The sequence below is a fragment of the Anguilla anguilla genome, chromosome 7, assembly GCF_013347855.1.
Source record: "Anguilla anguilla isolate fAngAng1 chromosome 7, fAngAng1.pri, whole genome shotgun sequence".
In the NCBI taxonomy this organism is placed as follows: domain Eukaryota; kingdom Metazoa; phylum Chordata; class Actinopteri; order Anguilliformes; family Anguillidae; genus Anguilla; species Anguilla anguilla.
Window position 1 is genome coordinate 39028174 of NC_049207.1, and position 24479 is coordinate 39052652.

Here is a 24479-nt window from a genome sequence, read left to right on the forward strand (position 1 = left end):
GTACAGAGCCAAATCAAGAAAAAATGTCTTTGTCTCCAACATTATGGAGCTCACTATACATACACACAAAGTATATGCAATTTGTGTCAAACTTATGCTGAATAATTTTATTGTACACACATGTATTAAAACCAGTAATTAAACAGCAGTAAAACCAGTAATTGAACAGCTGTTTTTTTTCTCTTCGTTTTTGCAGAATCCAATGCCCACCGTAAGTTGTATGAAAGATAAAAAAAGGAGAGTAAAATAATTGTAATTATTTTGAATGACTACCTGCTACCCCATTTTCTAAGCAGTGGACCCACTGTTACAAGACCAGCACATCCACCCCGCCCCTTTGCTATGCCTAACATGGTTCCTGACCTGGAGGACAGAATGACGAGGTCGGCCGGGAGGTGGTCCCCGTTGCTGGCTCTGACTATCTCTCCGACGGCCACCTTATTTAAACCCACGGTGTATCAGCAGAGCACATGGGAGGGGAGGAGCAGTGTATGATGGGAAGAATGAAAGAGGAAGAGGGGCAGAGAAAGAGGCATGTACTAGTGAGCAACTTGGAGAGAAAGAGAGACAGTGCAGCAACTGATTCTGATTACTGAGGAAAGAAAAAGCGTAGAACAGAATAAACTTCATTGTGGTCCAGTTATGATTTTTTTCCTTTTTTCTAAAGCCATTCAAGTCAGGTCAAGATGGTCTGAGGGCACACGGGATCGGTGCGGAACCACAGGCTGAGATTTAAAAAAAACAAAAAAACTTTTTAAACAAGACAGTGCCGCGCGCGTGCGTGAGCAGCGCCGACTCATGCGGGCCTAAAGACGGAGTTCCGACTCACTGGGGTTCCCTTAAAGCAAGCCGCTTTTCATTGGTTTTGAATGGATTTTGAAAAAAGAGAAAATGAGAGGCACAGATCAGCCTACTCTGAAATCCTGTGACGAGTGCACTTTCCGTAAGATGTGACGGAGCAAGCAGGGCAAAAAAAGAAAACACAAAGTGTCCTGTTTCTAGAAATGCAGGACTTTAATGTCCTTCCAATGTCTGTGAGTGTTCGAGTGTGTCTGTGTGCATGTGTGTGTGTGTGTATGTGTGTTTGCGCACACACACGCTTGTGGGCATGTTTGTGCAGATGCGCACAACTATTCATTAAGATTTTTCTCTAAATTTCTTTTTTTTTTTGCCTTTCTATAACCGTCACCTCCATGGCAGGCCTCAGTGGAAGAACAGAAAGATTCCCTCATCCCTAGTTTTCTTCACTACCTGGATGACAGGATGATTGTGTCTGCAGGCACGTATTCCCTGCCATTTACTCTAATTATGTCCCCCACTTCTACCTGCAAGAAACAGACTGGTTATGTTGCGTCTGGAGACAATGGCAGCACTTTTCACACCTCCACTGACAGGGGGACCAACATGGGGGTCCAACAGGGTTTAGACTAGATATAGCACCACATTCACATAAATGGAAACAAGCAACATGTAGTACAGATAATTTAAGGGCTAAAAGCGGTACTTTCAGCCCTAATCCAGTAACCACTGACTAAAACGTGCATCAGGCACTACTTTATGTACACCCACCAACTACCAGTTACAAGCCTTATTCTGAACAAATCCATGAGCATATCTGTGATACTGTCTGTGGTACTGTGCTGAAGGCTTCAGACTCCAGGCTTTAAACCTAGTCTCAGGCATTTTATACAGTAGCTGAACTGGATGTAGATACTGGGCCATATAATGGCGCAGAACCTAAGTATGCGAGAGGCTTAAACCAGGACAGTGATGTTAAACATCTCCACACACCCACACCACTGGCCATTTTGACAAGGACACATTGTGGAAAAAAATGTAATTACAGACAGGAACAAGTCACTCCTGGAATTCCTTCTTCTATTAATATGCACAGACTGGAGGGGAGCATTGTGGTTAAGAAAAAAAGTATTCTGCATCTGTTCTCTAGCATTAGCCCAGCCTAATGCTATTAATAATGCATAGGTCACTTCCTGAGTTCAGAAGGGCTCAGGATAACAAAATGCATACAGCTATGAGCTTGAATATCCTATCTGCCTATCTACTGTACCCTGACCACAAGCGATAGGTCAGAGTGGCATACCTTCTCCCAGTGGACAATCTTCCAAGATCCATTTCTCAGCACTACAAAAAGGAAGGAGAGAAAAGTAAACTCAATAATTATTATTCTTCACAAAATGCCACCAGAAGCTATTTGACATAGCTGTCACCGTAATATAGCGCATGTTACAGGAAATAAAAAACACGGGCATTCCATGTCAGCCATAATCCACCATTTACACTTAAAGCAACAATAAATCGCTAATGAAAACGTTATATAAGCTTTATGAAAGATTTATTAAGCTTAACTGCAATCAGTTTGCTTAGACGTCTTGAGATTCTACAACAAATATGTCCATTTCATCCTTTTAAATTGATATAGACCCTTTGAAAGCACCTCTACAACAGAACAATAACACATCTGTGATTCAGACCATGGCCATACATTCTGAAAGAGGAGCATCACAATTTTTAGTAAAGTTGAAAAGTTGCTGTCTGTGGAAGGAAAGTTGCGTCTTTCTTACTCGGGGGCAATAAAGACACAAGGGCGTCTTCCGCCAAGCATAATCGATAGCCTGCCCTGCAGTTCTTTGCATATTCAAACCCAAATGCACATCAGAGACAACAGACAGCCTGCTGAGTGAGCTTCACACACAGATCAGACAGGCACAGAAGCATCTGACAGGGCTAAACAGTGATCCATCTACGGAACCAAACGCTGCTGCTCTGCTGGGGTCAGTGCAAAGCAGAGAGGCACTACTTGACATGTTTCGTCTCTCTTGATGATGCCATTCTGGACATATTGTGCATTGTGAACTTTGCAAGCTGAACCATGGTGTGGCATAGTGGTTTGACTGACAGGGCCTAAGCCTCAGCACTAGTGCCAGCTAATCAAATAAATGGTACCAACGTCATTACAGAGCAATTATATATATATTTTTTTTAAATTTAATTATCATTTTTATGGTAATAATAATCATTCTCATCATCTTCTTACAACAACCACTATGATAACTACTAATATTATTATGAGTATTAGTATTTGTAGTATTAGTGGCATTAGTATAAGTAGTAGTGGTAGTAGTATAGTAGTAGTAGTATTAGAAGTTGTAGTAGGAGTACTAGCATTGCCACTAGTATAATTATAGTTATTAATATTACACCCACACACACACACACACACACACACACACATTACCTTGCGTTTTCTTCTTGTTCACTACGTTGTCAGCCTTGTGGCGCTTCTAAAAGACAAACATTTCAATGATGACATGACAGCAAAATCAATACAATAATCTTCCCTGAGGGTAAGCATGACACAAACTGATAATGAGCAAACTGCAATCAATTTTTAAAGGCAGAAGTAAGCTGATTTATTTTAATATTACACAAACACACCAACCCCAAACCTAAACTAACCACCACCTAAAAGTATAATACGCCAATGTCATTGTTTGAAAACAAATTTACTATGATTTAAAAATCAATGGAAAGTTTGTTTGCATAAGTGTTCCATTTTGTGATCCTTCTTTGGAAATTATCAACGGCTCCATACTTTTGTGGAGTGTGCGGTCTCCCCTCGGATAGTCGGTTATCTCACTACGATTGGCTGTTTGGGAGAATCACAGACCAGCAGTTAAACAATGCTATTTTAATCAGCTTGTTTAACATAATGTTAAATGTTAACATGATTGAATATATTCGATACTCTCTTATTGCGTCCTTTTTCATTATTTTCCAGTCTCCTATTTTCTTTGACGTCTGACATATAGAAGCACTTGTTTTAATGACATTTATAATACCATTTACAATTCACATAATACAATTCTGACCACTGTTGTAGGGATACTCTGCCACTTGTGTAGGCAACACAGGCACCCAGTGAAAGAGAGGTAGGCCAGAAAGCAGTTTTATTGAGGTGCCTACTCTGTACTCTAGAGTGTTAGGAAGTAGTAGCTGCACAGGTACGTCCTTTGGACAGAACTCTAGCCTGTCAGAAGGTCACAACCGTGATATTTAACATTCAATTGCTTTCTGTAGATCGATGCTTGCATGTGTGCCCAATCTGTGCGGTCTATTTCAGGATAAAAACAGCTGGGTATGTATCAATCACAGATCAATATCTAACACAGAGATGTGCAACAAAATAACGACAGGAAAATACGGGGTGAAAGATCAGATATCGATCCATCTTATTCATCTCTGGATCAGGACGCTAGCTAGCTGCATCTAGTTGCTGACTAGCTGTGGCTAGTTGAACCAAATCCTGGAACACTTTGCATGATGGCAGAGGCTAAAGAAGGGCCCTTCCCCTTTCTCCTGCAGGGCATGAAGGGCTATCCAGCCCTGGTCACAGAGGGACAAAGTGCCTACAGGGATACTCAGTACTAGTACTGAGAAGTTGCAGTGTCTGAAAGGCTGCCCAAACAAGCACATGAAGCAAGAACAGTGTGTTCTCTAAGAGGAAAAAAAATGAGGCTCATCTTCGGATGCAGTCCTTTCTGTTGGCAAAAAAACAATCTGCACCTTTTGCGTGGTGCATTAAAATGTATTGTGCAGAGATTACCGGAATGCTCAGGGATTGAGTGAAATGGGGGATCATGCTTTGAGTATTGTCTGCAACCTTAGGGCTGATGACTCCAGCTGTGTTCTGTACATACAGAGATTTCCCACAGATCACCCAGATTGAGTGTGGGGCATATTCATCTTCCATTTGGCTTTCAGGTAGCATCTTTACCCAGCCTCCCTCACACTGGCAGTGCAACAGCTGTCTGCGTCATTTGAGCCACACACACACACACCCACACACACATACACATACACACATACACACACACACACACAAATAAGTGGGGCAGATCTAATCTATTCCAAACTTTAACTGTCATGTTTGATCAGACAGTCTGCAAAGAACCTGATCAAACCAGCCAACCGATTTTTAAGTCCACAGAGACCATGCTTTTGCAGTTCATCCAGAGTTTTCCAAATATAGAACAGCAGATGTGATGGGAGTCAGCTCTTAATATTCCCGCAGCAATTAAATAATAACTTTCAATGGAATCCGACAAAGAACAAGCACCAGACAATCTCCCACCATGAAATGCATGCAGATTCTAACCACTGAAAATTAAGAGCTGAAATTTATATGGAGGTATACTGAATGATGACAACACCCTCTTCTATCAATTTAGACATAGCACAATACTTAGCACAATACCTCTATACAATGTAATAATCCACTACTGCAATATTAGAAATTTTAGGAAAAAATATCTGATTACAAAACATTATTATTATGAATATATTCTACTTATAGTGAAATACATTTTCCAGTTCAACAAAAACACAATACAATAATGCACATACAATAATTTGGAGAAACATGCCATGGTAACCCTCAGTAACCATAGATTTCATAGCAGGGCAAGACATGAGATGGTCATTGTACTGAACTGAACTTGACTATCCATTCTGCAACATGTGCACCTCAGGCAACTCCACTGGAGGAACAAACCACACAGCCATGGATTTTTTCAATCCCACAATCTGTTGGAGATACTGTATGTGTGGGGAAGACGGACGGCTTAATCACCCTGTCACAGAGATTAATGAGCAATGACAAAGTGACAGACACCACAGTGTGTTCTGCTGTTGGCCACAACACAGGGTAGCAAAGAAAATGGTGAAGAGGGTAAAAAGAGTGGAGATGGAATCCTTTTCCACACTTTCATCCCTGTCTCTGAGCCCCACCTCATTTCCCCATAAGGCAATTCCTTCCTGTAATGAATGCATGAGGGAAGGAGATGCTACCATGCTGGCCCTTTGATGAGTTATTTTTCATGACTGAAATTCCTAGAAACTGAATGTTTGCTATAAATCACCTTCCTATTAGAAGATGAAGGAGTCAGAGACCCGCATTTCCTGCACCCACTTCAGGACCTAGTTACTCTCAGTGAATTTACAGTCACTGTAAAGTCTTTGGAATCAGAGTCTACTGATAACCGCAACTGTTCTAAACGATAATTTGATATTTTTCCCTTGCACTTTTGCTATATAGCACTTTAAGCTTGACTGTCTTGATGAGAATTTTATTATTTTGTCCGAAACTATACTGCTGCCTTTCCTGGCCAGGTCTCTCTTGGAAAAAGAGATCTCAATGGAGGTATCCTGGTTAAATAAAGGTTTAAAAAGGTGAAACCACTCAAACTTCTCACAGACAGATGTACTGAAACCCTTCCAAACATCCTCCAAACCTTCCTCACATTAGACAAAAGACACTGCTACAAAATTGATTCAAACATACACCCTTTGTGAATAAACATTTTTAGATGTCTGTTGGGAAAGGATGGAGTGAATCTGGCCAAGTGGGAGGAAAATGTTTCCATGGTGGCTGTCCATCACGTCCACTCGTAGGCGGTGCATAACCTGGACATACAGAGCCTGGCTGACCTTGCCCACCCCCCAAACCCCCCACAGACACATAGTAACATTCACATTAGGGCCCCAAAAATGCTGGGCTGGCATATGATTGGATAGCCACCCCTGTGGTGTGAAGAAAGGGAGTTCGGATTTCACAGCCAATGCATTAATGACTAACATTAATGTCAGCACAAGCCTCTTGGCCACAAGAGAGTCCTTCTGCTTGCAACTAGGAAAGTGGTTCAGCAAATTAAAGTGCTTGCCTTGCATATGGACTGAGCCCTATTAGCCAGACATTATCTGCCAGTGTAGAGTAGAGGCTATGTCATTGGCCAACTATAACCTGTGGCTTGGCTGTCCAACCCTGTTCCTGGAGATCTACCATCCTGTAGGTTTTCACTCAAACCCCAACAAACTACACCTCATTCAACCTTAGAGTTCTCATTGAGCTGCTAATCAACAGAATTAGGTGTGCCAAATTAGGGCTGAAAAGAAAACCTACAGGGTGGTAGGCCTCCAGGAACAGGGTAGGGCAGCCGTGATTTATGGGATTCAAAGGATTAGCGTAAGTCCTCCAAGGTTCCACGGGCTAACACTGCATTACTGCCTACAGATTACCAGGTGTCAAAAACAAGCCCACCTAAAGCATAGTTTAAGTCCTGAATCACTAAAAAACGTTCACTTGCCCAAAGAAAAGCATATTGGAAGAGCACACATACTGTGCTACAGTGATCTTCATATGGATGTGGGTGCATTATCGATGATGCAGAAACTTTGCAGAGGGTGACTCCACAATGGAGAAAAAATGCCTAGAGACTGAAATGACATAAATTGAGCGTACTGGACAACCACAGGCTCCATGCAGTGGTGGTGACGTAGTAAAACAGGTGGGGCACCCAATGACATTTACAGTAACAGCTTAGTTACCTTAAAGGCATAGGCAATTAAGACAGGCTAAAATAAACCTTACTGGGTTTAATCCCATGCTGTATCTCAGTATAATCTGGTTTATACTGCAGTTCTCCATACATTAACTTTCTAGTTAAAGTTTGTTTTTTAAACAAACGTTGGACACAGAGACAGCTGTAAACAAACCCAATTACCCTGCTCAGTGTATCTATTGGGGTCACACATTAGATGTGTGCTAGATACAGCAGTGTTGACACATCCATTCCATAGCATTATGAAGATCATGTGGTAATTAACGGTTGCAGCTTCAAAATAACTCACTTCCTTCCTGGTAATGTAGTTGCATGACACAAATGATGTAGACATGACAGAACAGACATCAGACATCAAAATGTATAGGTAACTTGATTTGGCATTTTTTCGTGTTGCAGTATTTTTTATTAACTTCACAGAAAGGAAAAAACTTGGATGTCATTCTTCATGTTTTGGCGTCATTTTAATAGCTCAGGGACACAACAACCCCCGAGACGCCCCACCACCATCCAGCGAGAGACAACTACAGGCTGTACACGGGTCTGTTAATTTTGTGTAAAACATGGCCTGCATTCCAAATATCAATGAAAGCACTGTGTAATTCAGAGGTAAGGAGTGAAAGAATTCAAGTCTGTCTGCTATGCTCAGAGAAAATTTCACCTTACAGTCATAACAAGCACTTCATTGTAGAATGGGTGTGAAAAGAGATACATCATTTAAAATTTGTTCAGTTCCCTTTCTTCTGAGCAACCAGAATATGCTGCATTATTACTGGCAATGTTACCAAGTATATCATAGAAATGGTTACTTACTAAGTAAACAGATATATTTATAAAAGGCATAAAACAAGGATGAAATGGCCTGTTACCTACCAAGGTTTAAAGGTTAATTCACTTACAAATTACGGGGGAAAAAAATACGCCAGGAAGCATAGGTGCTTAAGTTCTTGGCTACTGTTCCTGGACGTTGTAGCCCAGGTGCTTAAGGGTGTAAGTATGGGGGTTAGCACGAATGTGAGCATAAGACTGAGTGTCAGTGTAAATATGGGCGTATGAGTATGCATGCGAGTGAAAGTCTAGGAGGAAGTATGATTGTGTGAGTTTGATTATGACTAAGTGTGAACGTGGGTTTGAGCGTGAGAGTGAGTCTGCTTGTCATAAAAGTGCGAGATGAAAATATGATTATAGGAGCGAGTGTGAGTTGCAGTGTGCGTCAATCTAAAATTGAGCGTGATTCTGAGTGAGAGTCCGACTTTTCTCACCAGGTCCTCGATGACCTCCTTCACTGCTGCCACCACCAAGATGAGAAGCAGAGGGACCAGGGTGGTCCAGCGTCCCGTTGGAGATACGTCAGGAATTTGCTGGAATGAAACGAGCATGCATGTGTTACCACTTACCAAGCACTTTGGAACCATGGCAACTGGAACCACATTAGGACACAGCTTGGAGTAAATAACATTCTAAAAAATATTTGGACACAATATAACATATAATAACTGCTATACTTCAGTTGCTCAAAGACACAAACAAGAGTGCTCCTGTGGTCACTGTGAAAGCACCAGACAGCAGATTTCACATTCAGGCCAGTGGCTTGACTGTGTACTAATCCCATCCACACATGATTATATCAAATCTAAGGTGTTCTGAAACAGCTGTCAACTCAAATAACCAAAGCACGAGTCATCATCGTTGTTACAGCATCTGTCACAGAGTAGGGAGGAAGCGCTAAAGAAGTCGCCTCTCCATGGAGTCCATTTGGAGAAATGCTCATTGCTCCTAACCCAGAAACCACCAGTTCACCCACCCATCACCCAATCATGGTGATAAAGCATACTGCAAGGTCCCAGTCCTCGAATGAACCGTATCTCTTTCTGACACGGCTCTCCTTGAGCTGAGCAGGACGCAATTTGTCAGGCGGAGGTGAGGTGGAATGGGGTGGGGCAGGCTGTGGGGTGCGGTGGGCTGCAGGTGGGGGAGGGCAACTCGGGCAAAGCCATTAGTCATTGAGGCACGAGAGGGTAGCAGGAGAGGGATGGCAATGCCACACTGGGTTATTTTGGGTCAGATAAGGAAAGGCTGGCACACACACACATGCATCCAAATTTTGCTCTACTACTGGAGTTAGTTTTCAGGGCATGCTCATCGAGATAAAGGCTTGTGACCAATTCTGCAGTGCAAGCATTTGAAAACCCCCTGTGGTTACCTGAGGAAGCACCTGCCTGTGGTACATGGTAATCGCGGCTTAAGATTTCTACAGAAGAGGAATTTGTGATTTGGCTTTCCCGCTGCCAATTTGTTTCTCAAATGTGAAGTGGCACCAATGTCCATAGGGCATACAGTAAAGACTGAAATCAATGCCCTGAACTGATTTGCATGTGGATAGATGAAAACAAGTGAGGGAGGCTCTGGGCTCACATCCAACTGAGGCATATCTCTGCCGACTGCTGACAGCGACCTATCCCACAAATCCACAGAAATCAATACTATTCATTATCAACCATGGGGAGGGAGCATTTCATTCAACAGGGTAGGCCCAGTCTCAGACCTCTGTACAGCATAACCTAGCTTGTGAGCTGCAAGCCAGTGATCACCCCGGGAAAAGATGGGGATACGATCGTGATTGGGCTTTCCAATCATGGTGGGAGGGGATGAAAGTAGTTTTTTTGTTTCCTTCTCCAAGCTGACAATGGGGATGAAGGTGACTGCATGAGAGTTCGCCAACATGCATTTCTTCCATCTTTTAGCACCACTGCAGAGATTGCGTTCACCATTCGTTCGTTCGTTCGTTCACCGCCCTTTCTCAATGCCCGAACGAGCCATGCTGCCTGAAAGGTCAAGGCTGCTGCACAGACAGCGAGGCGGTACGAGCTCGAACCAGCTGCGCCTTCAAAAAGCCATCTCTCCTAGGCTGCTGACATAAGCTGCTATGTATTAGAAGCCCTCATTCCTCTCCAGTGGAGGACAGGGTTCTGGGCTTTGAATGCCTTTGAGCACAAACACATGAATGGCAAAAGAACAGCAAGGTTCTTCTCACCTTTACGTTCCACTTACTTTTAAATTGGTGACGTAGTGATAAAAAGTGGCTGCAAGCTGAAGTTCTCCTTTTAACAATAACTACTTTTTAACTATATACCTAACTATTATTTCTACTTACTACTGGCAAATAGCACAGCAGTTGATTATCTATTAAAAAACATTTTAAAAATATTTTGTCTGAGCTACTGTAGTTTGTGCATGAAATACAAATATATTTGATACACTGTGTGTGTCAAATGCTTAAAAATTTGACCCAGGTCTTTCTTTCTGATACATATCCTCCACAATATTTTTCATGACTAAAATGATAACCATTAAGTAATGCTAACAAATTACTATTTTTTTAAAGGAATTGTATGGAATAACATGTTCTGAGACAGTTTGGGAAATGTTCCCATCATACCATTAGCTAAAAAAATGGGAATCTAACTGGATGTTCCACAACATTCTGGAAACATTTTCTGTGTGCCGGGTACAAGTTCCACCTACCTGCAGGAGTGCGATGAACAGGAAGAAGGAATTGGCCGCCCGTCTGAACTGAGCATACAGGAACCGAGGGAGGAATGTGAGGACGTTGTACTTCGCAGTGCTGCAAAGGGGCAGAATATGGAGAGAGTGAGTGATATAAAAAGAAAGAAAGAGAGAGAGAACATGTGAGTGAGTGAATTAGTGAGTAAGTGAGTGTATGTGTGTGTGTGTGTGTGTGTGTGAGAGAGAGAGAGAGAGAGAAAGCAGTGGAGAGGCTGTTGAAATGAGACTCAGAACCAATGAGTTCTCTTCCACTTGCTTAATGAATTGCTGATTTATATATGTGATATGAAAATACAGTACATGTGCTGTGCTTGCCTTGAATACATTCAATATTATCTAAACTTTTACCACAAAAATTACCCTAGTGGCAGCATTTTTAATAAACTGACCATAAGTACTGTTAATTATAAGAACCAATATTTGAGGTCATTTAACATTACTCTGGATTTATTAATTATTAAATTCATGGAATGACTTCCACATACTGTAAGGTAAAATTTCAATTTTCCAAATCAACTCTTTTGTCCCTTCATAATGGGACATATTCTTCCATGGCGCGCACACTGGCGGAGTTGTAGAATTCCACTGCCGTGCATGAATGGAGCTGAGTGGAGCCATAAAACACCCCAGGATAGGGACAGCAGCTGAAAGCTGCATGGGCCTGTCTTTTTCGGCCCCATTTATTGAGGGGAAGCAATGTTCACATGGCCTATCCTCCAGGAAGAGTTGGAGGAATCAGATGACAGGATATTACCCTCTTGGAGCTGTGACCATACCAGGTGGAGGGTCAATAAGTATTTCAGTTGGGGGCTATAAACTGCTGCTCTGCAATCCATGGACAATGGCCCAGGCTCTCCTGGGTCAGACAAAACTACTACCATCGACTGAAAGAATGCATACGAATTTGCATGTGGATAACTAAGGATGATATGATAAATGTGGGGGACTGCGAATAATATCATACATAGACAAGCACACTGAACGGGTATGACATGGTATGTGGGGTTATGATCACAAGTATGTAAAGCATAGTATATTTATACATAGGTATGCCTACACAAGTGTCTGGGTCACAGATGGGTCACCACCATGGACTCCCATAGAGAAGTATTTGGAGAATTGATAGGTAAAATCATAGGATCACGTGCCATCGTACAAAGTATCTTATTACTGTCACTGGATTTTGATGCTTCTCCTGTGTCTACAGAGGAGGGGGGAAGTGCAGTTTCTCTCTTTCTGGAGGAGTAGGGGGGGTTTCTTGGTGGGGCAGATGTTACCGGCCTATTCATGTCCAGACCTTATTTGGGCAAACCAAGGGAGCTGTGGGGTGTGGAAGGCTTTCTCATGATTGGATTTAAGGGAAACCCAAAGAAACATTCAAGGAGAATCTGCTTAACAGTTCTCCTGGTACCACAGTCTTTGCTGTACAGAATATTTGGGCATTCATTACTACTCACTTTGTGTTCCTTTTCTTTGTCCTAGTTTGTTAGTTTGTATGTCTTTTCATAGCGGTCTTTTTCTTGCTTTGTAAAATAAAGTGTTCACCTTTTCCATCATTGAAACTGCCTATCCTCGGTTATTGCCAACGGTCATATTGAGTCATAATAAACTGTTTTTTTCCCCCTTTTTCAGAACAGCCAATGCACGTATACGTGAACCTGTATTCACATACATCTTCACTTTACAGGATTTGAAGTTAATGGAGTCAGTTAAACATGTTTTCCCCCCAGCGACTAAATCTAATTCCTTACAATACTATAATAATTGTACCTGCAACTCAGTACTCCCTTGTCCCATATACCTCCAGTAAATTACACTAAACACACCATCACTCACACGGTAGAACTTAGATTGAGCTAAAAACAGTCACTGCTCTAACACGGATAACCTTATCCAAGAACAACACTGTAGAGAGTGCCCCTTATCAGACCCCCAAAGGAAAACAGATTGTGTTTACTGTGTTGACAGCGATTCAACAATTGTGATGGCAGTTGCTAAGGTTAACCAGGTGTGACAGGCTTACAGAGACTGGACAAGCAGGATCGATAATGTTACTGTTTTGTTATGACTGTGTCTTTACTTGGTGACTTGGGTTTCAAGGAGACTTGTCAAATAGGCCTACAACTGCCTGCGAGGCATTCGCGTATACCCATTCCATTACACACATTTTTCTCCGTTGTATAGTGCAATCATTAAACATACTATACAAAGAATTGCATTCACCTTAACCTGGCATTCCTCTGACTCTTATCGCTGCACACGTAACAGTTTTAAAGTCCTAACATACACACAGAACTCATAATATCTGCACCCCATAGTCACTTGCCTATACATTAGTGCTATAGCAAGGCACACAATTGTATCTATGCATCTACCAATACAGATAGCAATTCATATAGAGCTCTAATACTGATCATTTGCAGTCTCCATCTATGCAAAACTGTTTGCAGAGGAGAGGTTAAAACACTCTGTGTTAGCACGGATGAGAGGTTAACCCCATTCCAGTATTACCGGGTAATACTACATGCGTTCCTTCGCCACTCAAACACTTCCACTGTTTGGGTGTGTCTGAGGGAATTCTTACAACAGCACACTTTTTCAGGACAACTTGCAATTTGGACACACACATTTTATGCAAGACAAATGCAAGCAACTTTGGACAACCCCATTCACTACAAAATTACAAATGACAAAATTTTGAATTACAAGAATTGCAGGAAATGCCACTTGAAGTGAATCATAACCCAGCTGGAATAAGGGGAAAAAGCATGTGAAGAAAGACTAGAGAGGGAGCCAAAGAGCTGGCTGCAGGGGAGTAAAGAGGCACTGGCGCTTGGAGGATTTATCAGCACATTAATGCCGTGTGACTCTGTGGCAGCTTCTTCAGAGGTAATATCATGTGATTACATCTCGGCTTGTTTACTCCTGGCTGTCACTCCATCCAGAAACAGAACTGACCTGTGAGCCTAAGAGGACAGCAGAAAGGGCTGGAGCGAGAGGGAGGGGGCCAATGGGGGACACACATTCGATCAAAAACAGAAGCGTCTGATTGACAGCCTGTCACGTAGAACACCAACACACTCTCTCACTCTCATTCGCTCTCATATACACAAATAGGCCTACTTCTCCAAATACATTCAAACAGTATGCAGCAGTGACACAAATATATACTACATATAGACACCAACACAATCATTCATGAATATGTGACCAAACAGACATATTGTGGCAGAGCCACGTGAATTGTGACTGGAGGAGTTGTAGAAACTTAAGCGTGACCAGATTTCTTTTTTTTAATGGTATGAAGGGATAAATCAAGATATTCTCAGAATAAGCAGGGACACATGAAATAAGGCTGAAATATGAGAAATATGACGCTGTTCTAAAAATAACGAGATGTCTGGTAACCCTTTGTTCTTTCAAAAGTACAAAAGCCATACCCAATGTTTAAAACCTAAAAGCCACACCTAAGACAACCTAAAAATAGCTCCTCCTGAAGCAAAGGTCTAGCTGCAAAAACTCCACAAACAGGTTAAGGCGATTAGCTCATTAAACACAGATGGTAAAAGAGTTACTCTCTGGGGAAAGTGATTAACTCATTAAATAGAGTGGTAAAACTAAAAGGGTACAAACTCTGTGAAAAGTGTGAATAGCCTGGAGGAAGAAGACCATGTGTGTTACCCACTCTGGAAAAAACCTGGGTGGAAAAACAGCCAAGAGGTTGAGGTTCCTTGTTCTGGTACATGTTTTTCCTTTTTATATATTGTCCAGCAGACTGGATCTCCAAATAAATGCACAGGTTCCTTAGCTGGTTTTTATCTGCATTTCTTGTGTTTGGTTCTTGTTGTACTGTCTCTCGATTACATCCCTTCCCTTCTGTGTTCCACACTCTGCTGCATTACATTGCGTACATGTATACATACATGCACACATACAAACACACTACTTTTTCCCCTCACTGCGATACATCTTAGTGGGTCACATCTCTTTTTTCAGCCTTTAATTCCCATTTCCCACACACATTGAATTTATATACAGATACACTACATTTCCAAAAGTATGTGGACACCTGAACATCACATCCAGATGTATGGAAATCCATTTCATGAAACTATTGATGAACAGCTATTGTGCTGATGTTGTTCCAGAGGTAGTTTGGAACTCTGTAATGAGTGTTGCAACCGAGGACAGATTATTTTTACGCACTACACGTGTGAGCACTCGATGGTCCTGTTCTGTGAGCTTGTGTGGCCTACCACTTTGTGGGTGAGCTGTTGTGTCTCCTAATAACAGCACTTACAGTTGACTGGGGCAGCTCTAGCGGGGCAGAAATTTGACAAACTGACTTGTTGGAAAGCTGGCATCCTATGACAGTGCCACGTTGAAAGTCACTGAGCTCTTCAGTATGGCCCATTCTCCTGCCAATGTTTGTCAATGGAGATTGCATGGCTGTATGCTTGATTTTATGCACCTGTTAGCAAAGGGTGTGGCTTAAATAGCCAAAACCACAAATTAGAAGGGGTGTCCACATACTTTTGAAAATGTAGTGTATCTTCAGAAAAGAGTGTTTCATGGTCCTAACTTACAGCTTATACAAGTGTGCTCTTTCTTTGTGGTCTCTGGTTTCTGCAGCCAACTGGCTTGGATGGCTTCCCTTCTCCTTGTCAGTATTATAAATGCAAAAAGTCTAATAATTTAAAATGAATTTACCCGCTTTAAAAAATAATTTAAAAAATGCATTTTCAAAACAAACATGTTTCAATATCTAAATACAAAAACCTAAATGTATTTATAACCCATTAATGTCAGCTTTTTTGAATGTTGGTGTGCTTATGGAGAAGTGCTGTTAGATTACATTTCTATGTTGAATTTACATTATCTTTGACATTGCGTCAGTAACGAGCAAACTTAAACAATTATGTGTGACTCAACTGCAGAGGTACAATATCTTGCATTCTTACAAAGACAGTCAACCCCATTAGTAGTAGCTACAGGCTACCAAGTCCTGGTTGTTTGCCACTTCCTCCCTCAAAAACCTTGTGGCTGTGGATTTAGAATGCATTGCTTTTCAAAGGCATTTCCATGTTTGCATCTTGTCATGGTTGAGTTGTCAGAATGACACAGATGGCTCCTGGCTCATGACTTGTTTCAGAACAGAGAAGGTGCCGGTGATCACAAAAGAGCAAGTTTGCCTGCTAACTGCCATTACATATGGCTGGATTCATATGTAGCTTCTCAAATGAGGAAGTTAAAGGTGATGAAAAACAGCCGGTAACATTACCAATATATTACTTATCTAGCTAGCCAGCTAGTAAATTAAATTTGTAAACAGGTAACAGGCTAGTTAGCTTGTCTACTGTAAAACTAACTGGCAAAGATTATGGGGGATTAGAGGATAATTTATACATGACATTAGCAAGGAAAGAACTTGTACATAACTGGTGCAATGCAACCCTGGGGAATTCCCTGAGGAATTGGTTGCGTACCAGGGTGCTGACTGGCTACTAACAGTAAGGTGATTCTAATGTCAAGGTACGGAGAATTCAGCGCTTAGTACACTCCTAATACACATGCACTTGAACTCCTCTTACATATAAATTGGTATTGACCTGTCAGTCTAGGAAATCAATGGCATCTGCTCGCAATGGAAAACCAATAATCATTCAGACTGTATGACAGAGTTCATGAAATGAAGCATCTGTTCCATCAATCTGCATGAACTGATTTTTTTTCATTGTTAATTTCATTATTAATCACCAACAACACCGACAAAACCGACAACATTACTCTAATAGCAATCTAAATAATAGCCATCTAACTAGACAGATCTGATATGTGCTTGAAGCTCTTTGATTCAAGATGGAGTTTGTTGATGTACTCTGATGTCACACTTTGCCAGTATGCTGTATTAGGGGAGGGGACCTGACGCGGAAGCTCACAGAGGTAGATGAAAGTGTCATGCTGGGAAAGGCCGGGTGTGAAGTGGAGGACGGTTACGCTGACCTATCACAGCATGTGTGGCTTCAGCAGAAGCACTGCAGTCAGCCCCATGTCCACTAAACCAGCTTTACAGAATAACCTGCATTAGGAAGCGCCTCATGTTCAATACATGTTCAATAGTCACACATATTTGTGTGTCTGTGTGGGTGTATGCTTGTGTACACCCAGTTACACAAATAATGATAAAATAAATATATTTCTTCCTTTTTTGCATCACTGAATATACTTAATTGCTTCTATTAACTTACAGTATAGCCTGCTCTTGAACGACTAAACCTCACTGCAGATAACGTACACACAATTCACCCTATTCTGTCATAAATGAATACCTGCTTGCTCACATCTCCATCCAATATGTCTTGGAAGAAAAAAGAAAGAAACGACCAATGCATGGCAGCTGAATATTTCTGCACACATTTTCAGGAACAAAATACAAATGCAAAACATTCTAATAGACAAGTTGGCTTTATAGATTATCCTTAAATTGCCACACTTTCTGGCAACAGAGCCAATCCAATAATCCAGTAACCAAATTTTTAAAATCAACCTTAGTTTTCAGCTTAGTTGCTAATGTACCCACATCACATGGGTTCCCTACAGCAGCTAGGGACCAAGCCCCTGAGCTCGGCCCCAAATTCTGGTGCACGACCTGCTGTGATCCCGGCAGTGTAGTATAATGGGTGAGGAGCTGGTAATGTAATTTAATGTAATCCCACCTGACATGGTTGCCGCAGAACTTGGCGTACTGGGGCTGGTTGATGAAGATCACTCTGCCGTCTTCTTGGGCAGTCGCCGACATCTTACTGGAGGAGTCCTCTGTCCTCTCGTAGCCTGGGAAAGGGGCGAAGCAAGAGGAGGACTGGATTAGGAGTCGTCTGTTGCACGCCGCACTTTTTCACAAGTGTGAAATTACATCTCGGGCTGCCAGATGTCTTTCCCATGAAAGGGTGCAGCCGCTGCGGTGGCGTTCCATTTACACGCGGTGGCATCGATCGATAAGAGCATCTATTCTGCCATCTCTTCGGTCGTGACCATGCTCCTGTCTAGATGCTTTGACTCCAGCAGAGAGGGCTTGGGACACATGGCCCTTTGAAGCAGCTAAACACCCACTGAGCTCTGGCTCCCACACTTGATCCCAAACACCCTCCTATATTTCTCCTCATACTGACATCACAGTCATATTTATCATAGGCCTGTTTGCTGTAGTGTCTGCAGTACTCTACTAATGTCTATCAAGAAAGACAATAATGAAAGAGACTGCAGTGCTCGCCTTACAACCAACTTTAGCTTTAAGAGCAAACTGCACTTCCACAGTAAATGTGAAAAATACAAAGAAACTACATTACATTACTAGCATTTAACAGATGCTCTGATCTAGAGCAACTTACACAAATGTAAGTGTTTACCCACTTTTATTGCTGGATATATAGTGAAGCAATTCAGCAGTGTCCTACCAGGGAATCGATTATGAAACCTTTGAGTTAGGATCCCAATTTTCCACACATCGGTAAAATCGGTAATGCAAACCATGCAGAAAGATCCCCACAGTGGATCACCACAGTGATCAAAAGGGTTCTCAAGAGGCTGTGAAGAGCTCTATATCCCAATGAAACCGCTGTAAAAGAACTTCAGAGAGAAGGAACCACAAACTATACGATAGTGACGAGATCATCCACATCAGCAGTCGTCAGAGAAAAACTGAGCTGCTTAATAAATCATGTGTAAATCACAGCAACGTTTTTGTTACGTTTTTCTAAACATATTTGGCCAATACATCAACTGTAAGGTTAGCAATTGCAGAAATGGTACATTACTCCAATGCAAAGTATAAAAAAAACTTGTAAATTGTACTGCAAAATTTAAATCAACTGGTAGTAAAAACAGCAGAAGCAGCAAAAACAGCTTGAACTTGGTGAACGTCAGCTTTTTCAAATATGATCATATTTGTCATGATGAAGAATTTGAGTTTGGGAAAGAGAGAGTAGTTATGGAAAAAGACCACAAAACCAACAGAGAAAGAGAAATCACAGAGATTGCTTGAAATACAGTAGATAAATCGCAATGAATGTTTGAAGAAGATAAATCGCAGAGACTGCCTGAAATACAGGAAACACAGAGACTGCTTCAAGTGCAGCTTTGTAAGCTCTTAGACAACATTTTTACTGGACCGCCATGGGCAGTAAACTAATTGGTATTTAAATCATCGTCTGCAGGGCCGGCCCGTGGCATAAACGGTCTATGCGGTTGTTTAGGGCCATGTGGGTACATGTGTTTCCCAGTCTTTCACTCCCTCCCTCCCACACACACACACTGCACATGTAGCCTTAGACCTCTCAAGCACAAAACCCCATTACCACCTTGTCACCGTATAACATCTTCAGACGAGAAATACCAAACAACCTGGTTCAGCCAAATAATTTGCATATATTTTCACATGGAAACACCACGCTTAAAACAGCCCCCTATATTAAATCTAGCTCAATTGACGGTTCTTCCTGGTTTAGGCTTCATCAGGCCTTGTGGTGTCACACAATGCATATTCCTTTATTTTACTGAACACAAGCCTTCCTCATTTTTATACAGCATTAAAGAAAACCAGAAATCAATTACCTTAAAAAACGCAATTACTAGAATGTCATAATATCATTTAACATTAGTTTCTTTATAATACTGGCCTGAGGTGTTCTATAGTCCCTCCAAGTCCTCTCCACGGTAAGACCTCTCCTTCAATCTAGATGCTACAGGAGAGCTCACTCAGAGCTCTTTCACTGCAAGAAGCCAAAAGGTAACCCTAGATGACCTTCTCCCCTTCACTTTCCATATAGCGGCAGTCGGTCGGGTGTGCAGATTCTTTCGATGCAACATCCAAGGAATCCACCGCTTTCACACAACCTAGTCTAAACAACTCTTAGCCCAGGCACTGGTACTCTAATACCTGTGCTACTGCAATGCTCTTCTCGCCTGTCTCCTTGCTTGTGTCACTAAACCCCTGCAACTAATAGAAATGCGACTGCATGCTTTGTCAGCAATCTTCCAAAATGTGTTCAGGTCAAACTCCTCCTCACCTCATTTCAATGTTTATGGCTCTCATCAAGTTCAATGCCATGGTACTAGTCTACAAGGCAGTGAATGGAACAGCTTCACCATACCACCACTCTCCTACACCCTGGCCAAATCTCTCCATTCTGCAACCTTGTAGCAGCTGGCTATCTCCTCCCTGCATGGTCTCTTCTCCCAGTCACAATGTCACTCTCAAGCTTCCCATGGTGGTCAGGACAGCAGATTTGCTGGCCCATCTTTCCACCTGTTCACACTACATTTTACTGTGCATGTCCTACACAGTAAAATGTAGTGTTAATTTCAGCTCTAAGAGAGTTTACATAGGTTCACTCTGCAGAAAAAGTGGGTTTAGCACTAAACATTTTATTGTGTATAAGTATGGATGAGACTTTCTGATAACTACATGTCATGTAAAGTAATGATCACTCTCACATCTGTGAAATATTTTTTTCAAAAATGATTTTTTCAAGTTAGTGCCAGAAGGCATGCTTGTACTTGAAGACTGGAAAGGTGCCTGTCTGTACCTGAGTGTCATATATCATGAAATACTTGTAAAAGTCTGCACATAGGCCTAGTAGTTTGTGTTCTAGCCAATATCCCGTAATAAAAATAGTTTGAAAAGTGTCAATAATGGACAAATGGAACTCAGTTCTTACAAGAAACAGGTTGGAGAACGAGTTTGTTTTTCCTTAGCACCTTCCTTTGTTTTTCCAATTGTGTGATAGCAGAGAACAAGGCACACAAACACCCTAAGGCTTTGGCTACTGAAGATGAGAGGTGTGGATTGGCAACATACGCATTGACATGCTTGACTCCATGCCATCACCTCCAGTCATAAATGCCACATACAAGAATCAAAGTGGGCAGACCAACCTGTGGACGTCTCCACCATAGCCAACTTTGTCCCTGCGCCATATTATACCCCAGAATGGAATTAACTGCAACACAAACAGTACTGTACCTCTAAGTAAAAACGACTGACTGGCTGACTCCTGCAATAGCAGCATTCAGCCACTAGAGTCAAAAAGACCAGTACACTAGGGGACTACAGATACTGTATGACACATTCTGTCCCATAAGCATGTGTGCTATATATGAAACAGGCGCATGGGGCTGGAAGCAGAGTATGCGTGTCATCACACGGTGTGCTTCTCTCCTCAATTTACATGCATTTAAGGGAGGACTGCGCAAATAACGAGCAGAGATATTGATCATATATTCCGCTGAATTTAAAGTTCACGCAAGCAACAAGAGTCGATTTTCAACTCCTTCTCCACACTTTCAACTCCTTGAGCCAGAAATCATCAAATAGTACAGAGTAAGTAGCCAGCAGTAATTAATGCTGGGTGTTTGTCACAGAAAATAGTGGCTAAAGTCACAGAGCACTCACAGCAAAGTTGTTCAAATTCACAGAAAACTGAAAAAAGAGGCAGAAATCATGGAGTGTTTCACAAAATTGATTCATTACATTAACCAACATATCTCAAACGCAGCAGTGGGACATGATTGTAATAATGTGCAACTGTAGCAACAGTAACAAGAGTTTGAAGTTCCAAAATATCAGAGGGCAATTGCCACTAGTAGCCTAAATAATGCATTGATAAGCTGGTGTATTCAAATTACTTTTGTGAACCAAAGAAAGAGCATGTTTTGTCTTCAACAAAACATTGTTAGAAACAGAGCATGCTCAAATTCCATTACAAAAATAATAAAAAAAAAATGATTAATGTGTGTTTTCGTTTCTTTAAAGTTAGATTTGGTTTGAGGGTTTAGTCTTCAATGGAGTGCCCATTTTCATTGACTGCAGCAACTGACTGCAGGCTGCATTAGGCTATATTTAACATCCAAAACCACTGAAAAATCACAGAAAGAATTAAAAATGGGGATAAGACAAGGAACTGCCAAATAAAGAGAGAAAAAGCATGGAATCAGTGACAAGTGCAACTTCTGCGACAAGAACCCACCACCCATAGAACTAATTAGGCTACTCTTCTGGCATAAATAAAAGTTTACCTTGAGCTTCCCACACAACGTTCCCATTCAATCCAACAATAGTTAAGCCTTGCATCATTGCACAGCTGTAGTTCTGATAAAATAAATGGTGGTATGACCACTGTGTCCTATGGCCAAGTCCGATCTCTGCACTTGTTCTTGAACCTGTGTGATTACCTACAAAATATAGACTCCTTGGAGGGGCGTCTCCTATGCTGTAGCCTACAGTTCCAGCAAATTTTAAGACCTGTACCCCTTTATTTCCAAATCCAGCACAACAGATCAGTTCAGGACATACTATATGATGCAGTGGACCACCATCACACTACCAGAGTACCCATTATATCACCCAGCTACATAATAAGCATTCTTTGTAAAAAAAACATTTAAAAACAAAAGTAAAACAAAAAAGGGCTTTTGTAAGTTTTATTCAATGGCCATGTCCACATTCACACCCCTCCTCCTCCTATTCCCCCACATCCATTCTCACAAAAAGCATTCACAAAATAAACTAAAATACTCAAATTTTTCTTGCAGCAAGCTAACAGGCATATATTATCCATACAAAAGAGAACAATGAGTTTTACAGAGTAGACGCATCGCGGAATAGATACTCTACATGCTGGACATACAGTACTTGCACCTCTGGGCTTGCAATCAGTATCACCATGCTAAATACCTCACAATATAGCTAAATGGCAATGATCCAATAATTAATGTCAATACAAATATCACTAAGCAAAGCTGAATGAAGGCCTCACACAATATATCCCTGATATTTTCTGCAAATTTTCCTGAAAACCCCAGGTAGTATACACCAACATCTTTCAAAGAAATTTAAAAGAGCAGACTGTCCACAGCCAACACACATACTGACACTGTCAAATACTTTTTGAACCTGTTATTTTTCATTAAAGCACAAAGATGATAAAATGTATTTCAAGTATTTCAAAGCGTAAATTTATACAACTGGTTAACTGTTTTAAGACAAAATTAATACTGTGAAATGGAATGGGGAACTGTCCTTGTTTCCACATTTGCAGTTGACATTAGCAGTTCCTTGCTCACTGTTCACTTATTCTCAGGCACTGTTGTTGAATAACATCTGTGTGGTTAAAACGTAAATGTGCATTTGTTGTACAGTTCGTTGCTATTTTTCTTCTATAACGCAGTTCCTAAGTAAGAACAAGAGATCACTGCATACATGTCCTTTAATAATTGCACCCTCAATGTATAGCTAGATGCTAGAGCAGGGGTGTCAAACTAAATTCTCAGGTGGCTGCTGTGCCTGTGGTTTTTTGTGGTTTCCTTTCAATCAGCTGCCAAATAAGGCCTTGAGAACAAGGTGTGAGGATTCTTTAAACAATCAATGACTTAAATGAACCACTGGTGCCCCGAACACCCTGAAAACCAGTAGACACCACAGCCCTCCGGGACTGGAGTTTGACCCCTGTGTGCTAGTGTCCATTTGAAATCCATATACAATTGAACTCATCAAGAACACTGCGTTCAGAGTTCCTGGTCTTTGATGAAAGATTTTCAACGTGAGTTGTTTTATAATAATTCTAGAAAATTTCCTGTTATTCAACAAAAAAGGAAGCTCTCTCTCCTTTTCTGCAAATTGCCTGGCTGCTGTACAATTTTCAGCAGAAACTGAACATGTAGTTCACTTTCACTGTAGTCTAACATTCAACTGGCATTAATGAAGGCCACAGTTAGTATTTTCTAACCCTGCAGGTTTATGAGAGTGCCTTGTATCCAAGGCACTCAAAAAAGGTCACATGCTCAGGAAATGTTGACTGTTGCCTGGGATGAGATGTGGATCACTGACTTCCTTCCTGTTTATCAGTGGAATCTAAGCATATAACCAGCGGTGTTCATGAATGGACCATTTTTACTGCTCTTTAAGTGGAAGTGTCAGAAAACTGGCTCCAACGTCCTTATCAGAAATTTTCCCTGCTAGAACACCTTCATCAAACACTGACAGACAGACACAAATATAGATAAATTAAATTATTTATTAATCGTCCCAAAAAAAAAAAAAAAAATACTTCTATTGTTGCCACAGTCCTGCTACAAATAAAATGTGAGGAACAGATCACCATTACCAATGCAAAAATGAATCAGAAAAAAAACAATGACATCATTTTGGAGAGTCCAATTAAGACAGTTAAGTGACTGGTTAAAAAAGGTGATAAGACCTTGTAGAAGAAGGGTCATTCTACAGACATTAGTTTTCAGGGTGACTATCCTTTCTTTTTGTAAGGTAACCTCTAGGAGCAAGGACTGGTTGTTGTCAGTTGCAATTGCCCTGAGATTTATTTCTTCTAGAAAGACTGCATACTGTGTGTGACCCCAACTGAGGATAGACCCTTGGAAAAATAGAGCTACCAACAATGAATGGACTGCATATCTGACAAGAATCACTACAATTCAAATGTA

The 24479-nt window shown here is 41.3% G+C and overlaps 1 protein-coding gene across 6 annotated transcripts in view; it reads right to left on the reverse strand.

Moving 5' to 3' along the window:
- LOC118231837 (probable phospholipid-transporting ATPase IA) overlaps positions 1 to 24479 on the reverse strand; it is a 114286-nt gene that overhangs the window by 75668 nt on the left and 14139 nt on the right. For 4 of the 6 annotated variants that reach the window (XM_035426135.1, XM_035426132.1, XM_035426134.1 and 1 more), the window contains exons 2-7: positions 17702 to 17816; positions 10944 to 11043; positions 8681 to 8779; positions 3257 to 3302; positions 2102 to 2142; positions 1252 to 1325 (exon numbers count right to left, since the gene is read on the reverse strand). In XM_035426135.1, the coding sequence (XP_035282026.1) occupies positions 1252 to 1325; positions 2102 to 2142; positions 3257 to 3302; positions 8681 to 8779; positions 10944 to 11043; positions 17702 to 17816 (475 nt within the window). Of the gene's footprint in view, positions 1 to 363; positions 438 to 1251; positions 1326 to 2101; positions 2143 to 3256; positions 3303 to 8680; positions 8780 to 10943; positions 11044 to 17701; positions 17817 to 24479 lie in introns of all 6 variants that reach the window. The other 2 variants (XM_035426133.1, XM_035426131.1) reach the window with 1 other exon arrangement.